Source organism: Hemicordylus capensis, chromosome 2 (genome assembly GCF_027244095.1).
Source record: "Hemicordylus capensis ecotype Gifberg chromosome 2, rHemCap1.1.pri, whole genome shotgun sequence".
In the NCBI taxonomy this organism is placed as follows: domain Eukaryota; kingdom Metazoa; phylum Chordata; class Lepidosauria; order Squamata; family Cordylidae; genus Hemicordylus; species Hemicordylus capensis.
This window is the reverse complement of record NC_069658.1, coordinates 216,285,520-216,307,696: the sequence shown is the minus strand read 5'-3', so window position 1 is coordinate 216,307,696 and position 22,177 is coordinate 216,285,520. Positions and strand designations below refer to the sequence as shown.

At 47.4% G+C, this 22,177-nt stretch overlaps 1 protein-coding gene across 3 annotated transcripts in view; it reads left to right on the top strand.

Moving 5' to 3' along the window:
• Positions 1–20,829, top strand: part of LOC128343474 (scaffold attachment factor B1-like) — a 41,097-nt gene extending 20,268 nt beyond the window's left edge. For 2 of the 3 annotated variants that reach the window (XM_053292603.1, XM_053292604.1), the window contains exons 9-21: positions 3,351–3,451; positions 4,851–5,000; positions 5,084–5,163; positions 6,167–6,297; positions 7,104–7,195; positions 8,131–8,249; positions 9,172–9,468; positions 10,032–10,169; positions 11,167–11,209; positions 17,790–17,902; positions 18,122–18,231; positions 19,175–19,223; positions 20,429–20,829. In XM_053292603.1, the coding sequence (XP_053148578.1) occupies positions 3,351–3,451; positions 4,851–5,000; positions 5,084–5,163; positions 6,167–6,297; positions 7,104–7,195; positions 8,131–8,249; positions 9,172–9,468; positions 10,032–10,169; positions 11,167–11,209; positions 17,790–17,902; positions 18,122–18,231; positions 19,175–19,223; positions 20,429–20,558 (1,553 nt within the window). In that variant the 3' untranslated portion in view covers positions 20,559–20,829. Of the gene's footprint in view, positions 1–3,350; positions 3,452–4,850; positions 5,001–5,083; positions 5,164–6,166; positions 6,298–7,103; positions 7,196–8,130; positions 8,250–9,171; positions 9,469–10,031; positions 10,170–11,166; positions 11,210–17,789; positions 17,987–18,121; positions 18,232–19,174; positions 19,224–20,428 lie in introns of those variants that run through there. The other variant, XR_008315554.1, reaches the window with a different exon arrangement.
• Positions 20,830–22,177: the final 1,348 nt, after the last annotated feature.

The following is a 22,177-nucleotide window of genomic DNA, read 5'->3' as shown; positions in this document are numbered from 1 at the left end:
TGGGAAAGACCCCTGTCTGAAACCTTGGAGAGCCCCTCTAATGGACCTAGACAATACTGAGCTAGGAGCACCAAGGGCCTGACTTGGTCTAAGTCAGCTTCCTGTGTTCTTAAATATCTGAAGGTCTCTTCCATAGAAGGAGGAGTAGACAAGTTCTCTGTTGCTCCTAGAGGCAGGACTAGAACCAATGAGTTGAAATGACAAAGAAGCAAATTTAGGATAGATAGTAGAAAGATCTCCCTAACATTTAGAAAGTATAACAATCTGCCTCATACAGTGGTAGGCTCTCCTCAGCAAGCCCAAGGACTCTAGGAGGAGTGCCACCCAGCCCACCTAGGACGAATTCTGGTGAGCATCAAACAGTTGGACTCTGCCCAGTGCAGAGACATAAAGGAGCCACACTTCTCTCCTATGTGAGGTGCCTAACTTGGACACCCTGTGATCCAGAAAACCCAGTCTTCCTCCAAAATTTCTGTTCACACCTCTACATTTCCTTTCACTGCTATACTGCCACCTGAGCGAAATGTGACAGGCGCTTCCATGAAGCAGGACACAATTCTACAGACACAAAAAGCTCTGCCAGTCATAATGTGGGAAACGGGTCCTTCCCACTAAATAAAGGATGTATATGTGCTACAGTGAGGATTCAAAATGCAACAGATGTTGGTATTCGCATGTGGATTTTGCAGATGTCCAGAAATGTAGGTTTGTCGGCATTCCTGTTGTCTCTATATGCTTGCCGGTGAATGGCCAACAAGCAGGACTGTGCACAAAAGCTGACATTCACAGAAACCTTCTGGGATTCTCATCACCCTCCAGACTTATGGAATTTATTTATGTATTCATTTATTCAATTTATATACCGCTCTTTGTAAAGTGGCTCAGGGCAGTTTACTTTTTAAAAAAAACCAAAACCCACATAATAAAACAATCTAAATCAAATTAAAACTAGATATCATTAAAAGCTGGCTAAAAAGATGAGTCTTAAAGGCTCTCCTGAAGACCTCCAAGGAAGATAATCCTTATGTCCATGGGGAGCACATTCCACAACCTAGGGGTGGCAACTGAGAAGGCCCAGTCCTAGGTCGCTGCCAAATGAACCGGTGGCACCCGAAGGTGGAGAAAGGCACTCTCAACTAACCCAGGCCTAAGCCATTCAGGGCTTTAAAGTTAATAACCAGCACTTTGCCCAGAAACATATTGGCAGCCAGTGCAACTGTTTAAGAATAGGCATAATGTGGTCTCTCCAGGATACCCCAGAGACCAATCTGGCTGCTGCATTTTGAACTAACTGAAGTTTCTGAACTACATACAAAGGCAGCCCTACATAGAGCACATTGCAGTAGTCCAACCTGGAGGTTACCAGCTGGTGTACCACTGTTTTCAGGTCATTCTCAAGGAATGGACAGTTGTTGAATCAATAGCAGCTGGTAAAAAGTACTCCAAGAGTACTAGGCTATGAACCTGGTCTTTCTGGAGGAGTGTAGCCTTGCTCAGAACAGGAAGTTCTATTCTGTCTTGCAGATTATGACCTGCAACAATGAGCACCTCCGTCTTGCTTGGATTCAGCTTCAGTTTATTATCCCTCATCCAGCCCATTACTACCTGTAGGCAGGCATTTAAGGGGCTAACACCATTTCCTGATATTGATGACAAGGAGAAATAGATTTGGGTGTCATCAGCATATTGATAACACTCAGCACCAAATCCCCTGATGACCTCACCCAGCTGTTTCATGTAGATTTTAAAAAGCATTGGTGACAGCATGGAGCCCTGAGGGACTCCATATGGTAGCTCCCATTTAGAAGAACTACTATCACCAAGCACCGCCACCAGAAATCTACTCAAGACATAGGAGTGGAGCCACTGTACAACAGTGCCTCCTATCCCCAAATCCCTCATGCAACCCAGAAAGATACCATTGTCGATGATATTGAAAGCTTCTGAGCGATCCAAAAGGACCAACAGAGTCGCACTCCCTGTTAATTCCCTGGTGAAGGTTATCTATCAGGCTGACCAAGGCCATCTCAACCCCATAGCCTGCCCTAAAGTCAGTTTGAAATGGGTCTAGATAATCAGTTTCTTCCAAGACCGCTTGGAGCTGGTCAGCTATCACCCTCTCAATCATCTTGCCCAACCATGGCCTATAATTATCCATCACCAGGGGTCTTAAAAAGGGGTCTAGCCACTGTGCTGGACACTTCCCTAAATCGCCCTACAGAAATATTGGAGTCCAGATCAGTCCGAATGCAAGAGATTTTATCTGCAAAGAATTCCACTGAATGCGTCATAATTGTTTCCGGAAGCAGATTTGAAACGGAAGGGGCTTGAATTAAACCTCTGACAATCCGGAACAGCTCTGCTGGACAAGAACTTGCAGACACAAAAGCACAGAATAAAATCACTTCCTTGCTGCACGTATTGCCATAGCATTGGCCTTTAGATGGGTTCTATGCTGTCTTATCCAATTCAAGATGAGTCCTCCATTTGTGCTCCAGTTGTCTACCTTGCTGCTTCAGCTCCTGTAACTTTTCTGTATACCATGGAGCTTATTTTGTGGCCAGTCTGAGAGGACACATAGGAGCTATCGTGTCTACTGCCCTGGTAAGTTCCCTGTTCCAGCTATCCTCTAGGGGGCATCAACAGAATCACTGGCAAAAGCCCTCCAAGGCCCTTTTGGAATTGTACTGGATCGAACAGCCTTTTCAGGTGAGCCGTTCTAATGTGAGACCAACCTTAACCAGGAAGTGATGCATCCATGACAATGGGTAAACTACAGCAGACACCCCCCCCCCATCCTGATCAAATCCAGTTTGTGACCAGCAACATGTGAAGGTCCTAGGATTAACTGGGATAGGCCCATAGTTGTCATGGCTGCTATGAACTGAGCAGCACTGGACAAGCCAGTCCCAAAGTGGATGTTGTAATCACCCAGCATCAAAGGTCCAGGCACAGCGACCAGCTCTGTCGGCTCAATTAGGGAGTCCATTAAGCAATGGGATGAACAGCACACCAGCAGAATCACCAATCTATCCAGATTCCCCAGCCTAAGGTACACACACTCAATAAAAGTCAACTCTCTCACAGGGATCCTGAGAAGGGAAATGTTATTCTTATGGACCAAAGCTACACTACCCCTACCCACCCACTTACTTCCCCATACCTGCTCGGCAACAGAGTACCCTGGGGGAAGAAGTTGGGCCCACAGAGGATGGCTAGCCTCCCACAACCAGGTCTCTGTTATACAAGCCAGAATTGGGCTGTGACACAATTCTAGTCTAGAGCCTTATTCTCCAAGGTGTGGTGGGGTGGATGGTCACCCTGTCTTTTGTTGTCCTTTTTCCAACTAGCTCGCAGCACTACCAGTTCCGGTCGAAACTTCTGGGTGAGCGGCCTGGCTTCCACCACCCGAGCGACTGACTTGAAGAATCTGTTTAGCAAATATGGAAAAGTAAGGCGCTCCTGCTTATTTATTGTGTGTGTTGTCAGTCGAGAGATCCTCCTGAGGATTGCTGCCTAGAACTGAGCTGAACAGCAGCGCCTGCAAATTATATTGCTAAGTGACACAGGATGAAGGAGGTGTATTGTCCTCTTAACAAGGGCTGTGGGCTGGTGAATCTTTGGCTGTGTACTTATGCCTTTATTTTTCTTTAGTATGTGGGAAATAGGGGCCACCTAATGGCGCAGTGGGGAAGCAACTTGCCTAGAGAGCAGAAGGCTGTTGGTTTGAATCCCCACTGGTGTGTTTCCCAGAATATGGGAAACTCCTATATCGGGCAGCAGCGATATAGGAAGGTGCTGAAAGGCATCATCTCATACTGCATGGGAGAATACAATGGTAAACCATTCCTCATATGGCTCTGTGGTCGCCAGGAGTTGACACCAACTCGACGGCACAGTCTTTCCTTTCCTATGTGGGAAATAACGTTGCTTGAGCCTCTTTGAAATGCACTTGCTGGCTGCCACAAAACTGACTAGGTTTAAACATTCAGGACATGCATGGAATATGGTCCTTACTGGTGTGTGACACTTGAAAATTAAAGGCAGGGTTGCACCTTTGCTCCCTCACACTGGCTGCCTTCAAAAACTTTCTGGATACTGGGCTTCTTCATCTACCTAGAGCTACCTTCATCTACCATCTAGAACAGTGGGGATGCTGGGAGTTATAGTTCAGCAACATCTGGCAGACCCCACATTAAGAACCACTGTTCTAGCAGATTTTGGGCTTTTGGGCTTCTTCATATAACTTGAATAGGCTCTTAGAGGCTGCATTTAAATAAAGCAGTCATTGCCTCTCTTTTTGTCTCACTATATGAAAAGAAAGGTCTTGGCTATCGCCCGCTTTCCTTCCCTTGCTCATGTTGCATGCTTTTATGTATAAACCCACAAGGCTGGAACTTTGGGGGACTGAGTCCTCCTGCAGTGGAGAAGTGCATCTGGAAGACAGGGTTGCTCCTCCCACTCTTTCAGAGGCAGAGCCAGACAGGTTTTTGGGGGGCTTGCTGAGATATGGAAGAAGCCTTCCTCATGCCCCCAGTTTCAGCCCCCTCTTGCTCCAGGAAGGCTGGGGAGCCCCATTACTCTGTTCTGTCTCCTGCCTTCCTTCTTCCCATCTGGGGTTTAGGTAGGTAGGCAGGGCAGATAGAGCAGCGGAGAGATCAATTTGGCCCTTGGCTCCATCCGTAATTAAAAAGCTATGATTACTGAACAGACCCTCCCATGGGTCATTATCACCCCAATAGGCCATGGGGTTGCTGCTTCCATGTTTGGATCTAGCAGAAAACTCCTATGTTAGCGTTATTTTAAAAAGATACTTTATTTAAAATATACTTGTGTTTTTTCCGTTCAAGGTGGTTGGCGCTAAAGTGGTGACCAACGCTCGCAGTCCGGGTGCTCGGTGTTATGGCTTTGTGACCATGTCCACAGCTGAAGAAGCCACGAAATGCATTATCAATTGCCACAAAACAGAGTTGCATGGGAAAATTATATCTGTTGAAAGAGTAGGTGGCTATTCTGTAAAGACTGGGGGGAAGACACGTGGGTCTTCTGGGTTTTCTTTTCCTAATGAGCACCCTAATTTCAGGCAAAAAATGAACCTGCTGCTAAGAAGCCTTTGGACAAGAAGGAAGGCGAAGTGAAGAATGAAGCTTCAGCTAGTGACAGGTAATAATCTTCAGGCTTCTTTTTTTAGTGTGCTGGATACTAAAGAGCCAGGAGCAAAAGGAAAATAGGTGCTCTTAAGTTGGAATATAGTTTTTTATGTGCAAAGAGTAGTTGATGAGTGGGAATAATGAAGACATGCAATCCATTTCTGTTCTGAAATGGTGCAGTTTGAGGAATGTGTGTGTGTGCTCTGAATGTGCTTTGGGCTACTTTTTCTGAAGATGCTCCCAGTTAATCTGGAGAGCTACTGTGATCAACAGGGGAAGAGGTCTCTGTATATATGATTTATTGGGCAGGGTTTTTTTTTGCGGGGGGGAGTGCTATTTCTAAATAGTTTGCATAAAAGCATTAAAACCATAATAAGTATCCTTTAAAAGCTATGTACTGAAGCAGCAAAAAACAGCCAAAAAGCTTTGCAAGAGCTGGCTCTTTCTATGTTGCACCCTTAAATCAGGTCATTTGCCAGGCTGTGATGGTCTTTTCTCTCCACTCCTCAGAACAGAGTGGTCCTTGTGTAGCTCTTTGCTGGCAGTTGGGTATGAAGCAGTCCCCTCAGCTGAAACATGGGGAGCTCCTCATTTCAGGCTCCAGCTGAAATATAGCATTTAATATTAGTGTGGCATTTAATGCTAGAAACCTGCAGCCAGAGATTAAGCTGCTTCAAATCAATGTGTCAGTGTTTATCCTCATCTTCTTGACCTTTCTGCCCCATTGGCTCCCTTCCCCATAGTCTTCCAACTTCGTTTGGTCGTCCCCTCCTGTTCTGTGCCATAGCACACATCCCAGAACTCTCATATTATGAGTTCTTTTCCCCTACCAAACTGACCTCCTTCTAGCCCTGTAGAAGCTTCTGGCCTGCTAGTTAGATATTATGCCCTGGACAGTAAAAATCCTCATGAACATTCCATGACATCACTGCAGCAGCACCAGTGGCTGGAAGGGAACTTGTGCTTTCCTTCCCCTTCTCCTCTCCCTCCCTGTTCTGAACTCAACAATTTTTCAGGTCAGCCAGTGTAAAAAAGAATGAGAAGGTGGACCAGAAAGAGGATGCTAAGAAAGCAGAAGAAAAAGATGAAAAGGGGAAAGAGGAGCCAAGATCTGGATCGGCAGATCCATCCAAAGCTCCCAAATCAGGTAATCCAATAGACTGTAAATGTATAGCTGCTGTCAGGTTTCTGTAAGCTGTGTGAGCTGGCAAGTCCTCAGTTCCACTTACCTCAAAGAAACATAGGAATCTGCCTTATACTCATTCAGACCCTTCATCTGTCTACTTCAGTATAGTCTACACTGACTGGCATCAGCTCTTCAAGGATTCAGGCAGGAATCTCCCCCAGCCCTACCTGGAGATGCTGCCAGGGAGGGAACCTGGGACCTTCTGTGTGCAATGCAGATGATCTGCCACTGAGCTACAGCCCCATCCCTTCTCGCTGTGCATTATTTGTGAACTATACGCTGTAAGGAGACCCTGCTGTTGAAAGTAGGGGTAAAAGAGGAGGGAAAAAATATAGTGTGATGTTAACAAATGACCCAGTGTCTGAATAAAACAAATGGAGACCCATAGCGTGCATGTGCAAGCCCACCCCAGACAAATCGCTATCTTTTAAATTCTGTTAATCTTGTTCCTCATAGGAACATTAAAAAAAACTGTTAAACCGAGTCATCCCATCGACCCTTCTAGCTCAGTTTGTCTACACTGACAGTCAGTAGTTCACGATTTCAGACTGGAAGTTTTCTCAGCCGCAGCTGAAGGTGCTGGGGATTGAACCTGGGACCTTCTGCATGCAGTTCACATGCTTCTCTGCTGCGCTACAGCCCTGTCCTAAGCTAGGCATCTCCTCTCCTCCCCCGCCTCCACCCCCACTGGTTTTAGGTTTTTAAAATGTCTAAAAACTGCATTCTGTGTCAAACATCTGATTGCCCTGCCCCTTCATTTCACATAGGAGGCAAAGCAACAGAACGGACGGTGATAATGGATAAATCTAAGGGTGAACCTGTCATTAGTGTGAAAACTACTACTGCATCAAAAGAAAGGGTAAGTGAAATGGAGTCGTGTCTGATGTTTCTTGATGTTCTGATCATTTGGAGTTTATTATACTGAAGGTGTGTCAAATATCCCACTTCCGCACCGTAGAACATTCAGTTCTGCTGTCGTCAGCTTTCATGTTTGCCTCAGGCAGCATGAAGGATCACAGTTCAGACTGGGTAGCTCCTCTGTTCAGTAGGCCCTGGATCTTGTCCAGGGACTTAAAACTGGTTTCTAAACTGTCTTACCCCTGTACATAGCTGAGGGGAAATAGCAGACCTTATTTGACCTATCTGGACTTTGAGAATTTGTATTAAAAGGTGATATAAACATCTTGTAAATAAAATCACAACATTAAGTCAGTTCAGATGAAACGGCAACCAAATTAAAGCGATTGCTATGATATTTCAGTCTGTGCAAAAAATCCCGAAGGTGCACAACAAACTTCTTGAAGCTCAACTCTTGTATATAAAGCATTGTGGTGCAGCTCTCTGTTCACCCTCTACACCAGCCTAAAAATTGCAGGTGGCTCTAAGATGACAAGGCAGATTTAAATATCTGTTCAGCTAGGTTGATAGCTGCAAGATGACATGGGGTTAATGACCTTGGATTTCAGGAATCTCAGTTTTGTGACTGTGAATGGAAGAGACATGTTGACCAACATTCTCTCTGAAACTCCGGCCTCAGGTGTAGAGAAAACCCACAGTCCAAAGTTTTGCCTTTGAAAGACCACTTGGGGATGTAATCCAAGCAGAACCACTGACTTTCTGAAATTTCTTATGAAGCAGTGTTCATAAATATAGGTTGAGTCTTTGCTACTTTGTTCTCTTCACAAATGGGGGAAGGAAGGTAAAGGGGAGGGGGTTGTCTTCTTTTTAAAAATAAGGTTCTTTTGAAGGCATCCTTTTATAATGAACCTTTTCCACTTTGGATGTTAAATGCAGATCGTCAAGAGCCAGGATCGCAAATCGGAGAGCAGGGAAAAGAGTAAGGAGAGGCAAGGGATCGTGCCCTTTGACAAAATCAAAGAGCAGAGGCGGCTGAGAGAAGCTGAACAGCACCGGTAAGACCTTCACTCCAAAGCAGTTTGGAGTTCCCACTTGATCAAGCCTTATCTTCTCTCTTCAGCCTGGGCTATCTTGCTTTCCTAAATAATGTGCCTGTGGGGCAAGGGTCCTGTTGCTTGGTGTTCTGATCAGCACTTCAGGAACTGATGGACACCCCTACCAGCCCCACTCAGCAACTAGTATTGCTTTGGGGACCGAGACCCCAAATGCTCCGCCTTGAAACCATATTGCATTGGCCCCCCATCTCCTTTTTTCACTGGGCTGGCAATTGGAGCAGGCAGGGGATCATCTGCCATGGGGATGGATTTGTCCCAAGGGGCCTCATCTGTTTGTTAGTAACCACCACCACCACCACCACCACCCCATTAATGTAATACCACCTGGGACAGCTCACAAAGACAACCAAAGCACTGTAAAATTAATAACATTCAGTTTAAAACTAGGCCCAGTTAAAACCCGAGTTACATATTAAAAACCCAATAGAGACAAAGGATGAAAAACAGAGAAGCCTCTCTTTTAAAAGATGAGTCATTAAGTGTTGCTTACAAATCCTTCCTTTCTTTACCCTAATCTTAGCCTTGTCCATCTAACAAAAATTAGAATCTTCCCTGAGGAAGTGACTGGACACATTCTTCTCCCAAACCTCCTCTGGAACTACCAGCAGGGGGAAGAGAGAGGGGGAGAAGTTGGGTGAGGCCAGCTGGAGACTTGAGACTTTTCAGGCTTTTAAAAATGATTATATTTAATAAGATGCATCTTGTTTTTAGTATGGAAACTCCTTGCAGGAGGTTCCAAAGAAACACAACCTCAAGATGCCTCAGACATACTCCAGGTCAGCTAGAAGAGCAGACCATCACTTGGGATATCATGTAGATGGTTAAATTTACATGTGATATATTTTAATCTGCCTTTTTGCAGTAGCAACCGTGAACGTCGGGAGAGGCAGCAGCGCCTGCAAGCCATCTGGGAGCAAGAGGAGAGGGAGCAGCTGGAGATTGCCCGGGAGAGGCTGGAGATCGAGCGGGCGCGCCTGGAGCGGGAGCGGATGGAGCGGGAGCGGCTGGAGCGGGAGCGCATGCACATAGAGCACGAGAGGCGGCGTGAGCAGGAGCGCATCCAGCGGGAGCGGGAAGAGCTCCGGCGCCAGCACGAGCAGCTGCGCTACGAGCAAGAGCGGCGTGTGGTGCTGCGGAGGCCGTACGATGTGGAGGGGAGGTAGGGTGTCCTTGCGGCTGTGTTCACACGTTAGGAATCCATGTGCCTACAAGCGTTTCTGTGCCATTTGCACATGCTTTGTGCACCAAGGAGGAACTTGCCAGAAATTATCTGTGTAGGGAAGCCCTTTGTGAGGCTGTAAATAATAGGCAGACAAAAGCTGTGGTTTTGTGTGTTGCATGGGAAAGTCTATCAGTGACTATTAGCAGTGACAGCAAAAGGAACCTCTGCAGTCAAGTGCAGTATATCTTTGAATTATAAACAGGGCTTTACCAACAGGGCTTTATATCTTTGAATTACAAACAGGGAATTACAACCCAGGAGTCCTGGCTTACCACTGCAACACTGTACTAAGTGGACTTTGGTCTGAAGCAGCAGGACAATTCTCGTGATGTCTCAGAGTTCTCTTTTGGATTTGTTCTGCTTTTCCAGACTCTTCTGCCTCTTGTTTCTAATCAAAGCACTTTGTCATCCCTTGTATTTATTTATTTGAGTTTATCAGGCAAGACGAGTGTGGGAAAAGTAAATGCTCCCACTTAATGTTTGTCCGATGTTCCTTGCAGGAGGGATGACTCCTACTGGCCAGAGTCGAAGCGGATGGCACTGGAGGACCGTCACCGCTCAGATTTGAACCGCCAGGATCGGTTCCGCGACTTTGATCACCGGGATCGTGGTCGGTATCAAGACCATTCCTTAGACAGGTACGCCTGATTGTGTGTCACCACCACTTAAGGAATTGCCTCCCCTTTTCAGCCATAGCTCTTAAAAAAAAAATAAAAATCAGAAATTGGGGAAAGGTCCCCCGCTATCCATTCTGGAGTCTCTGTCATGAGACTAAGCAATTCTTTTGATTTTTTACATTTTATTTAACATATTTTTATACTGCCCAAAACTTAGGTCTCTGGGTGGTTTACAACAAATTGCATGATGACATGGGATGAGCAAAGATAATCTACTTTGCACCCTGAACTGTTCTTGCAAGGTTATTTAGGTACATTGTTAATAGATACTTATTTTTTTATACCACTTTTCAACAAAAAAAGTTCTCAAAGCAGCTTGCTTAGAAAAATGAATAAGATGGCTACCTGTCCCCAAAGGGCATGTAATCTAAAATCCAGAAGAGCAGCATTCTGTGTCTTGGTCAGCTCCATCAGCCAATCACCAAGGCACAGGAACCCAGGAAACTGTCTTATACTCAGTCTGGTCCATCTAGTTCAGTACTGTGTGCTCTGACTGGCAGCAGCACTCCATAAGGCTCTTTCTCAGGCCTATCTGGAGATGCTGCCAGGGATTGAACCTGGGGCCTTCTGCATGCAAATCAGGTGCCCTTCCACTGAGCCACAGTCCCCCTACAGCTCCTGCCCGCTCCCTTTGAATGGAAGATCCTGGAACCTGGACAAGGTCAACAACTGCCAGGAAAGGTGCTGCACCTATCCCAACATATCCATATTTATGGGATATATTTGGTATCGGTTTTAATTGTAAAAGTCTTCAGGAGCCAGTCTTGGCTGAAAATCAGGGTTTAAATCTATGCCCATCCTTAAGTCAGTTCTGCAGTTGTGTGAGTTAGCGAGTGAAGGCTGGCTCCCCTCCTCTGTTCCCTCCATGGAAGCTCACAAAAATGGGGCTGTGGACGCTCATGAAAATTCACCCTGAAATGTTGAGTGCAAGAGTCTGACAGAATTATATTCTTTCTAGGAGAGAAGGGTCACGTGGGATGATGGGAGACCGGGATGGACAGGTGAGCTGCATGCATTGTGGACTTCATGGTAAGGCTGAAAATGTGGCTACTGCTGCTTGCAGTTCTGTAAGACAAAACATTGAAAAGAATTTTCCACCAGTATAGGAAGGTATCAATTCAAACGGGTTGCCATGCCCGTTTGCTCCCAGAAGACAGGACCATATTCAAATTCTGAGGAGTCCTATGGTGCCCCAGGGGCAAAGCGCTTCCAGTTCCCACCCTGTCTTGCTCCCGTGCACATGACCTTGGAAGAGCTCCAGTCTGATACCTTATTCCTCAATCTACTCCTTTGTTCTCCGGGTTTTCTCCCCTTAATTAATTCTTCTTCTTGTTCTCCCCCCCTCCCCCGCCGCTGGGGGTGGGTGGGGGAACAAAAAATCCCAGTTCTATATCTGCCTTTTCCTACTCTTTCGCACCATGCTGTGCTCAGAGCCTTCCCTCTCTATATCTGAGGATCAGGAGCCTGGCTCGAGAGTGGCCACTGAAAGGGGCAGAGAATGTGTTAAAAAAGCAGACCACAACCAAACCACCTGAAAAAGACTACGCAGCCCACCCTCTGAGGAGAACCCTGGCTGTAAATGGCGCAATCAGGCCCGTCACAAGGTGCTTGGGCCATGTGAGACCCGGCAGGATGCAGTCTATCTGGATTGGAGATCGATGGAGCCTCATCAACTTGTGTGGAACCTGTGGCCTCACCTCAGCCAGGCCCCTCGAATGCTCTTGTAACGGCTGCAGCTGCAACCCATCCAGGGCCTTCCTCTGCCGCAGCCTCTGAGGGAAATCCTGCCAACCCATGCGCTCCCCTCCCACACATGTCACCTGAGAGTTCCTCCGACGAGGCCCAGCACTCCCAGACATCCTCCTCAGACCCAGAGGAGCTTGGATTGCTGGCCAGTGATTCTCAGGAACCCTCCTCTTCTGGCGACCACCCAGCCACACCTCCAGCAGACATAGCCACAGCGGTTCTCACCACTTCTGCACTATACTCCTCTCTGCTCCTCTACTCATTTCTTGTGAGTAATAGTGCCTGCCCCCACGGCCTCAGTTGTCAACTCCACATGGGCTACCTGCACTTTGTTAATTGATCTCCCCCTGCACTTCCCTTCATGGGGAAAGACTACACCCAGATGTTTCCCAGTGGATTAGGGACCTAGTGGCAGAGGAATTGAGGAGGTGAAAACCACCAGCTCCAATACAAACAGGCCCGTTTGCTCCCCAGACCTGTTACTCCTAGGGGGCGCTCCGAATTTGGGTGGAAAAGTTCCCAATCCTCCATTTTATCAAGCCACACAGATCATCCTATTCCAGAATGTGAAAGAGGCAGATGTAGAGTTGGGGACAGATAATCTGAAACTGATTGCCAGCATTCCCCCGCCCTGCAAGATCAATCCAGAGGTTTTAGGGGCCAAGACAGGAGCAGATCCCCAATTAGACATCAGAATAGATCTCCTGTTGTGAACAGATCATCTAGGCCTAGTCATTCTCATCCTGTTCCAGTCAGGCAGGACAGATCTGCAAACTCTAGTCATACCCCTGTGGGACCTGTGGTTTCTCCTAGGCCTATCTCAGTCCTCTCACTTCACTTTCTGAGTTCTCAGTTGCAAGCTGGGCTAAGAGATGTAATCCTAACAGCCCAGCACACAATAATTCAGGGCCTCCTAACACCAATCAGGAACCTACCAGGCCACGTTCAGCCTATTCAGATTTGGAAATTCACCATTCTCCCCTCAGACCATGCACAGTCCACTCTGATTCTGAATCCCACGATGCACAATCTAATAAGGAGGGAGGAGAATGGTTGACTGACAGAGGCTGGTTCAGCTGAACCTACACCCAAGTTATTTAAACATGAAGACTTTGAGACTCTCTTATTCAAAGACTTTAAGACCTTACAAACTAACCCTGATTCACTAATCTTTACCCCGTGTCATTGAATCAGTTGCCTCGCTAGTTCTCCCCTCATCAACTCAGTGTAAATCCGTCTCAGTCTTTTCCTTCTCTCTTTGGAGGAGTTCTTCAAAATGAATGGATTTCCCCAGCCTCCGCAAAGGGACTGGGTTCATTACCGAAACGTTTATTCTGTACCCGCAGACATGACAGCCAAGCTCTAATTTTCCCAGGTTGATGCACCTGTGGCTTCCATGATCTCTGGCACTGTCTTAGCCAAGGATGGGGAAGAGGGCCTAAGGTTTTCAGAGGACAGAGAGTGATTTTCTCTTACAAAAATCACATGGAGCCTCGGTCCTCTCCATTAGAAAATCATCAGCCACTTCCATCTTTGCGAGAGCTTCCATCTTGTGAGCTAAAGAGTTGCTGAAGGACCTACCCAAAGGTCAAATGAAAATTAAACAGGGCATTAATAAATTGTCCAGGGCTGTAGCGTTTTATGGCTGATGCCAGCTTGGATAATTAGCAATTTTCTGCCAGGACACTGGCTTCAGATCTGGCAGAGAGGAGTCATCTTTGGCTGAAATCTTGGAACATGGACTTAATCAATTAATCAAAAATTAATTTAGTCTCCTCAGCCTTTAAAGGATCTAAACTGTTCGGAAATTCATTATATCATGAAATGAATTTATATCATTTATATCATATAATGATATAATCATTATATCATGAAATGAATGAATGAGGAAATTCATTATTCATTATAAAAACAAGAGATAAGAAAAAAGCTATGCCCGCCACTAGGGATGTGCATGGAACCGGTTCAGAGGCCCCTTACGGGACTCCGAACTGGTTCAAATGACTGGTGGTTCGGCTGGTTCGAAGGTGGGGGGGGGCATACCTTTAAGGGCGGGGGAGGGTGCCCTTACTCCTCCTGCCGCATCCCCCCCCCCGGGGCCGATGCTCCATTTAAATAGTGTCCATCGGGGCGGCAGCGTACCCCAGCCAGAAGTACCTGTCACATGTGCACGCACATCGTATTTGCGTACTTCCAGCTGAGAGGACACCTGGGTGGGAGGGAGGTACACTGCCATCCTGATGTACACTTTTTAAATGGAGTGCTGGTGGGGGAAACACGGCAGGAGGGGTAAGGGCGCCCTCCCCCGCCCTTAAAGGTACCCCTCGCCAACAGTTCTGTGCACATCCCTACCCGCCACTAGAAGAGATAGTAGGGAACCTTACTGGCCTAACCAGTGCAATTTTCATCCGAACAGAAATGCCTATGTTTGATCCAGACCCAGTAGAGCAGCTTGGTGCCCTACTTGGAACTCCAGAGCTAGATAGCCTTTCAGACCAGCACAGTCCAACCGGTCCTATGGGACTCCTCAGTTCCCCGTGAACATCAACAAAAGACAGTCACAACACTTACTATCCAAACCTTCTGTAGGAGGAAGACTCACCCAGTTTCTGATAAGATGGCAACAGTCAACTCAGAACCAATGGGACATTTCCACTATCAAAGACAAGATGCTCTCTTGATTTCCAAACAATTCCATTGGAGCACTTTGGGCAGTGTGCGCACGCAAAGCATCCACTTCCAGTCCTACCGGGGCGGCAAGGAGGTACACTGCCACTCCGGTGGGACTGTTTTTGAGAACAGCGCCAGCAGGGGAAATGCGGCGGGGTGTGGGGTAAGAGCACCCTTCCCACCTTAAAGTTCTCCCGTCGTGCCCGCCACCACCACACACACACACACCTTCGAACCGGCAGTCGCCGGTTCTGTGCAGATCCCTAGCTCAGGGCTGTCTACTTAGCACTGCTTCAGTTGGTGGATATGGTGAGAGGTCGACGTACGTGACCATCAAAGCTCTCATTCCTCACGTCTTCTCAGTCACTGATGGAAGAAGCCAACAAACATTTTCTCTGGGTGGGGAAACATCTAGCGTCCATCACAGTGGAACACCTCAGAGGAGTAGAAAACGTCGAAGCGGACTTGTTGAGCAGACACAACGTTATCCAATCAGAGTGGAAACTACACCCCATAGTCTTCAACTTGACATCACTCCACTTTGGGCACCCAGTCCTTGACTCTGCACGTCCCTTCTGAACAGACTCCGAGATTCTTCACAAGATAACATTGTCCACAGGTGGAAGGGGTAGATGCACTCCCCTCCCCTTGTTCTCTGGGGCTGCTTTATGCGTTTCCCCTGTTCACCTTGATTCCCCAAATCATCCAGAAGTGCAGAGAAGAACAAGTAGAGCTGGTCCTAGTAGCCCCTTTCTGGCCCAGGCAGCTGTGGTTTTCAGATCTCATGGACCTAATAGTGGTTCCTCCTTGGCCACTCCCAGTCAGACCAGACCTCACAAAGGGGACTTCGACACCCAGAACTGCCATGGCTTCAACGTCACGTGTGGGGACTGAGCGTGCACGGTTAGCATCCAAGGGCTTCTCCAAGAGCATGCAAGATACTGTCCTTGTTTCTCAGTGCCAATCCACACTATGTGTTTGCCCAAGCCACTTGGGCAACCGTCCTCAAGTGGTCCAGATTCAATCAGGTGCAACCTCCCAAGGCCCCAGTGTCTCAGAACCTGGTTTTCCTCCAATCTGGCCTAGACAAAGGGTTGAGGCCCAACACTCGTAAGGGACAAGCCTCAGCCCTCTCTTTCGGTGCTTAGTTCCTCATCCAAGATTTCTCTACCCCCTCACCCTGATATCAAAAGATTCCTCAAAGGGGCTAGCACTCATGCACCTCTGCCCAAAAGTGAATACTGCCTTTCACAGGAATCAAGACACAATCCTTCCATTGTTTTGTCCTTCACCTAAACATCCCAAAGAAAAAGTCTGGCATACTCCTGATGTCAAGATTGAACACTAAAAATCTATATTAAACTCACTAAGGATCTCCATCAAACCGACACTTTATTCATTTCCTTTTACCCCGCCACCACGGGTTCCAAAGCATAAAAAGCGAGGCTAGCGTGCTGGATTAAAGCTTGTATATGCATTGCTTATTAGTCCCTCTCACAGCGCCCACCAGTTAAAGTCACGGCACATTCTACAAGAATTGCAGCCACTTCAGCCGCTTTTTCAGCAAATACGCCCATCTCGGAAATCTGCAGAGCTGCGATGTGGCTCTCTGTATTGCCATTTGTCAAACATTGCAAGCTGAACATACCTCAGTCAGCACAAGCAGCATTTGGACGTACTGTACTCAAGCTTGAGTCCTTGATCAGCATAAACCTTTACCCCCACTGTGCCTACCATTTTGGTACATACTGTTTGAATGGACACCCTCCTACACTGGGGGAGAAAGTAACATTGGAAGTACTTACCGTGAAGGTTCTTTCTCCCCGGTGTACGGAGGGTATCCGACCCACCCTCAGTTTATGGGTGAGGTATACTTCACTAACCGGGTTTTATTGGCTGCCACCTTTTTCTAGGGGAATGTCTGCTGTCTGCCGGTTAGTTCCTTTTTCAATGTTACAATGCCCTTCCTTTTCATAAGCTGTTAATTGCTCTTTATTGGTGTTACTGCCTGTGCCTCTGGAGCCTTCCTTTATCAGCTTTCGACAGTCAGTCCCGGAACTGGGAGGGTTTTGCCCCCTGGGCACCATGGGACTCCTCAGAATTAGCGTATGGTCCTGTCTTTTGGGAGCAAGTGGGCGTCACAACCCGTTTGAATGGATACCCTCCATACACTGGTGAGAAATAACGTTCACGGTAAGTACTACCAGTTTTTCTTTCTAAAAGGCTCTTCTTCCTGGTGCACCCACACCCCACAGGCGTGCTCTGCAAAGATTTTGCTCTCGGAAGCAAAACTCCAGAACGGGACAAAGTGGCTCCTCTTTCAGATCTCATTAAATTGCACTTCTAAATACCTGCCTTGCTCCCATAAGAGCAGCCCTGCTGGATCAGGCCCAAGGAGGCCCATCTAGTCCAGCTTCCTGTTTCACACAGTGGCCCACCAGATGCCACTGGAAGCCCACAGGCAGGAGTTGAAAGGGGCATGCCCTCTCTCCTGCTGTTACTCCCCTGCAGCTGGTACTCAGAGTCATCCTGCCTTTGAGGTTGGAGGTGGCCTATAGCCCTCTGACTAGTGGCCCCTTCCCCGTATGAAGTACAGTTGCAAGCGGAAGCCTCTTCAGCAGTGGTTGGCTTGTGCGGAACCTCCCAGCCTGCCATCTGAGGTTTCTCAGGACTGGAAATTTGTGTGGAGTGCATTGGAGTCCTGCAGACATTAGTAGAAAACCCAAAGGGGTTAACTGGAGCCTTGCCTTGATAGTCCTGTTCCATGGTTTGTCGGATGCCCCATTTTCAAACAGATGGCTTGTGCAGGAAGCATTAAATAGCCTTGAGATTTCACTTAAAATTTTCCAGTTGCTCTCTGTGTGTGTCCAGCCCTGCCAACAGGAGTGAGCAAACGCCTGAACAGCAGCCAAGTGGAAGGGCCTACTAGGCCCTCTGGCAGGATCCCACTTCCTTCGGGCCCTTCCTGTCCTCTTCCTCCCGGCTGCACTCCAGTTGCCGTTGGGATCTAGCGGGAGGGGGGCTTTCTCTTCCTGCCCCCTCTGCTCCCAAAGAGGAAAGCCAGAGCAGGCCTGTGTTCTTTGGTACTCCCAGACTGCTGGAGAACTCTACATAGAACTTAACCAGCAGTCAGCTGATGCCTTTCCTGTGTCTCCGCTCTGCCAGCACTACACAGATGAACGCCATGGAGGACCAGATCGCCACTCGCGGGACGGTTGGAGCAGCTACGGGTCTGACAGGCGCATGAGCGAGGGGCGGGGGATACCCCCACAATCTCGGTGAGTGTAGACACAGGGCCTTTTCTGCTGGGACGCCTGGAAATGGGGTAGCTGCCTGGAGCAACAACCATGCATTCAATATAGGTTTGTGCATTACAAAAATTGAGCTTGTCTGTAAGATTTGGGCGTATAGCCAGGGATTAAACTGCCTCTCTGTGGTTGAAAAAGAGTTGTGTCTGTGAACTTGCTCTCCTTTCCCCCCCTTTTTATTATATAAAGAGATGGACGTGACTGGGGGGATCACGGTAGGAAATTCGAAGGCCATCAAGATCGCTCCTGGCAGAGCAACGCAGACGGAGCACTGGGGCGGGATCACGACCGATGGCAAGGTAACCCTTTCCGTGCCCACAGTTTATCTTCCAGGCCTCTCCGTAGACTGGCGCTGTAGAAAAGAGAGGCTCTGGCCCTGCCCTCAGCCGTACATTCTACAAGACCCTGTTTAGATACAAGAGGGGAGGAGGAAAGTAGAAGAGTACAACTGAAGGAAGATGTTGTGCCTAAGCCCAAATGTGACTGATTCATTTTACAAGAATGTTACCTCGTAGCACCATTTGCCCCCTTAGCTTGCTGGCCCCAAATGCCTCGGCTTCCAAATCTCCTTTGCCTGTTAGCTCCCAGTAGTATGCAGCCTTTCCATCTCTCCTTGGTGTTGAATGACTTTCTCCTATCCAGACTGAATTCTCAACTTGTCAAACTGCGCAAACAATCAACATTTTCTTGCTGACACTCTCCCTGAGCAGTTGAAATGTGTTCAACCGGGGAACTGTCGTATTGTGGTGTAGCTTCTGATCTTGATTTACTGAACAGCTGTGAATGGTGTGGAACCTTCAATTACAATCTTTCCAGCTGCTCAAGGAAGAAAACTGTCAGAATGTTTGCTCTCTAGCTTCCATGATGGAAGGACAAGCTATCAGTTTGGCTGGGAGCAAAACCTCATGCAGGGACATGCAGTGTGGGGCAGGTTGTGGACTTGAAAGCGTTCCCCAGGGCATTAGGGAAACGAATGGTGATTCTAGAGACTAAAGGAATAGTGCAGACTGACAACAAAGACCCAAGGTCATTGTGGCTGAGGATGATGGGAGTTGTAGTTCAGCAACATCTGGGGACCCAAGTTGAGAACCCCCGACTTAGTTCTTGCACTGCAGGCCTTGTGATATCTCGGTAAAGGAGAGGTGGCTCTAATAAAGGGTTTCGTACACCCAACCAAACACAATAAGAGTTGTTTCAGAGCATAATGTGGAGGTGCTCTTAACATTCTCACGTTCTTTCCAGGTGGGGGAAGAGGGAGACGTGGCCATGTAATGCGAGGCAGAATGTCTGGGTAAGATTCTTCACCCTTACTTTCTACATTCAGAATTACCTTAGGCTTCTCTCTTTCTGCATTTGATGCAGTTGTAATCCCAGAAGAATTCTAGCCTTCTCCCCCGCTAACACAACATGCTTTCCAAATCTGTCTCCACCTCTGCTAATATGATGATTACTTTTGTGACATATGACCTCTTTGTTAAGTGTTGTGTATCCCACCTTTCAGTCCCAAAACTGGGACCTTGCATGTAGGATGAGCAAAAGAAGAACTAATAATCCAGCAAAAAACAATCTAGAAACCTAACTAAAGTTCTCCACATAGTTAGTTCATTGTGAAGCTGGGAAAAGCCACTTTGGTTGAGAAGGCATCTATGACATCAGCATTGTGCCCTCCCCACCAAAAAAGCTTGGTGTTATCCAATTAATAGAAGTGTGAGCTTGTAAAAAGTACTGCTTACTGCCCCCCTCCCAAAAACGTCTGCTGGTCTTCCTGCTCTTCCAAGGGCAGATATGTGTTGCAAGTACAGTGGTCCCTCGACTTATGAAGTTAATCCGTTCCGAACGCACGTTCGTAGGTCGAAATTTTCGTAAGTCGAAAAGCGCACCACGGAGGTCTGGAAACATTCGTAAGTCGAGGAAACCGCATCTAAAAATTCATAAGTCGAGGAAGCCGCATCTAAATCGGCAACGACTTCCGGTCATTTTTGTCGTTCGTTAGTTGAAAACTTCGGATGTCGAGTAGTTCATAAGTCGAGGGACCACTGTAATGAGGGAGGTTCTCTCCCATTGTGCCAGCATGAGCACTTCAGAATTGCATCAGTAGAGGCCAAAACAAGACACACAGGCAGCAAGAGGAAAGTTTCTTAGTTTTCCAGATCAGTGAGTGAGTCAGACACAGAAACTGTTCTTGGGAACATCACCTGACCCACTTTGGCCCTGTTGGAACATAGGAGGCTGCCATCTACTGAACCAGGGCTCCAGGCAGGAATCTCCTCCACCCTACTTGGAGATGCCAGGGATTGAACCCGGGACCTTCTGCATGCAAGGCAGGTGCTCTGCCCTTGCACCCGACCCCCTGGACATCCCTTGGTGTGATGGCGTGCAGGTTTAGTCCTTTTCCGGGAAGCCCCCAGGTGCAGGATCCATTGCAGCTTTCGGGTCCTGAGATGCAAAGCGCACACGGTGAACTGCGAAACCTGACGTTGTGTGGTCTCTTTCCAGGCGGGGAGGATTCATGCAAAGCGGCACCCAAGGCCAGGCATCGCATGGGGGAGACAGCCAAGAGGAGGGCTTCTCGGGACAAGACCGTGGGAACCGGCCCAACTACCCCCGCTTCAGCCGCCGCTACTGAATGTTTTATCAGTTTTTTTAACTGTGTGAAGGCAAGAGAGACGGAAACAAACATTATTACTCAGTGTACCACTGACTGTGACTCTTAAGTTAACCTTCATCGTTTTAATTCATAGATCCGACATGTGAAACTGTTCAGTTTTTTGTAATGTGTTTTCAGTGTGTGCCACCCCCACACTCACCGCTCCCCCTTTAAAAGAAAATCAATTTCTTTTATGAGGCATTCCATTTTCTATAAATAATAATAAAAGCTCCAGTTTACTATTAACCTAGTTGCTGTTTTCAGAGCTTTTTGCAGGGCTGCTGGGGGAGGGAGTTGGACTTCTTTCAGAAAAAGCAGTTAACACAATGCATAGAATAACCATCCACATGTTCAACATATGTACACTTATTTATTTACATTTTATACAGTGGTCTCACGTAGTTCTTTATGTTATGTTCAGTGCACACACAGCAGCACATTTATCTGTACCCTATATTGCAGGGTGCCTGGACCCAGGTTCACTTTAATTTATTTAGTATATCGCTCCCAACTTAGTCTCTGGGCAGTTTACAAGAAATATAGCATAAATTAAAACAGGAATTTAGAACAGAAGCAGCTTAAAAACAAACCACAATTCTACAAATCTAGTAAAAAGTGGGTGAATAAATGTGTCGGAGATGGAATTGGGAGCAGTGTTCTCTCTCATTTTTTCCATCTGTGTGCGGATTGAGTTTTGTTCTGAGCAGCAGTATCAAGGCAGTGTGTGTGCGCACGTGCATTCAGAGTGGGGCCTTCCTGATTCAACCTGAGCAGGATCTAAAATGAACTGAGTGGACATCCAAAAACTTGTGAGTGCACATGCGCACGCCTTAGAGGGAACACTGATGGGGAGGCTGTTATTTTGGCAGGAAGCACATTCCAAAGCTTCAGGGTGGCAACAGAGAAGGCCACCAGATGAGCCGGTGGCAACTGCAGACAGCTGTGGGGCTCATGACGAAGAAGACATTCTCTTTCAATACCCAGGACTTAAACTGGACCGTCACTGTTCACACACAAACACATACATGTAATGATTGAACAGGGCTAATTTTTAGAATGATTCTTGTCGGGGTGTGTGGAAAGGTTGGAGAGGGCCCCAGGAGAAAGAATGAAGATGGGCCCCCGCTGCCTTCTTCCCTGTAATCTGTGTCTTTGCTGCAGAAGAACTATAAGGCCATGGTGAAAAAACCAAACTTTCTCTGCATGCCCTTTCATTTGTGCAAATAATATGTCTGTCTAATGCTCTTTCACACCCACCCACCTCCACATTCAAAGTTTTCCACAGGAAACTCAGTCCTAGATTTTGCCCCAGGATATGAGGTAAACAGCCCAATTGCAAAGGAATGTGTGCGTGTGCGTGTGCAGAGAAAAGGAGTATTATGGTTTCACCCTGAACAAGAGCAGGATTCAAAAAGGCCTCTTGAGTTCCTTGATCTTTTCAGCTCTTGTGTCAGGAGGAAAGGAAGGGGAGAGGAGAGTGTCAGGCGGCATCTCTTTTCTTGTGACTGACTAGATGATGCTCAGCAACTCCTCAGGCTTTCCTCACTCTTGAGCATGTCAGGCAGGCTGGGGTGGGCTGAATCCGAGCATACCAAGGC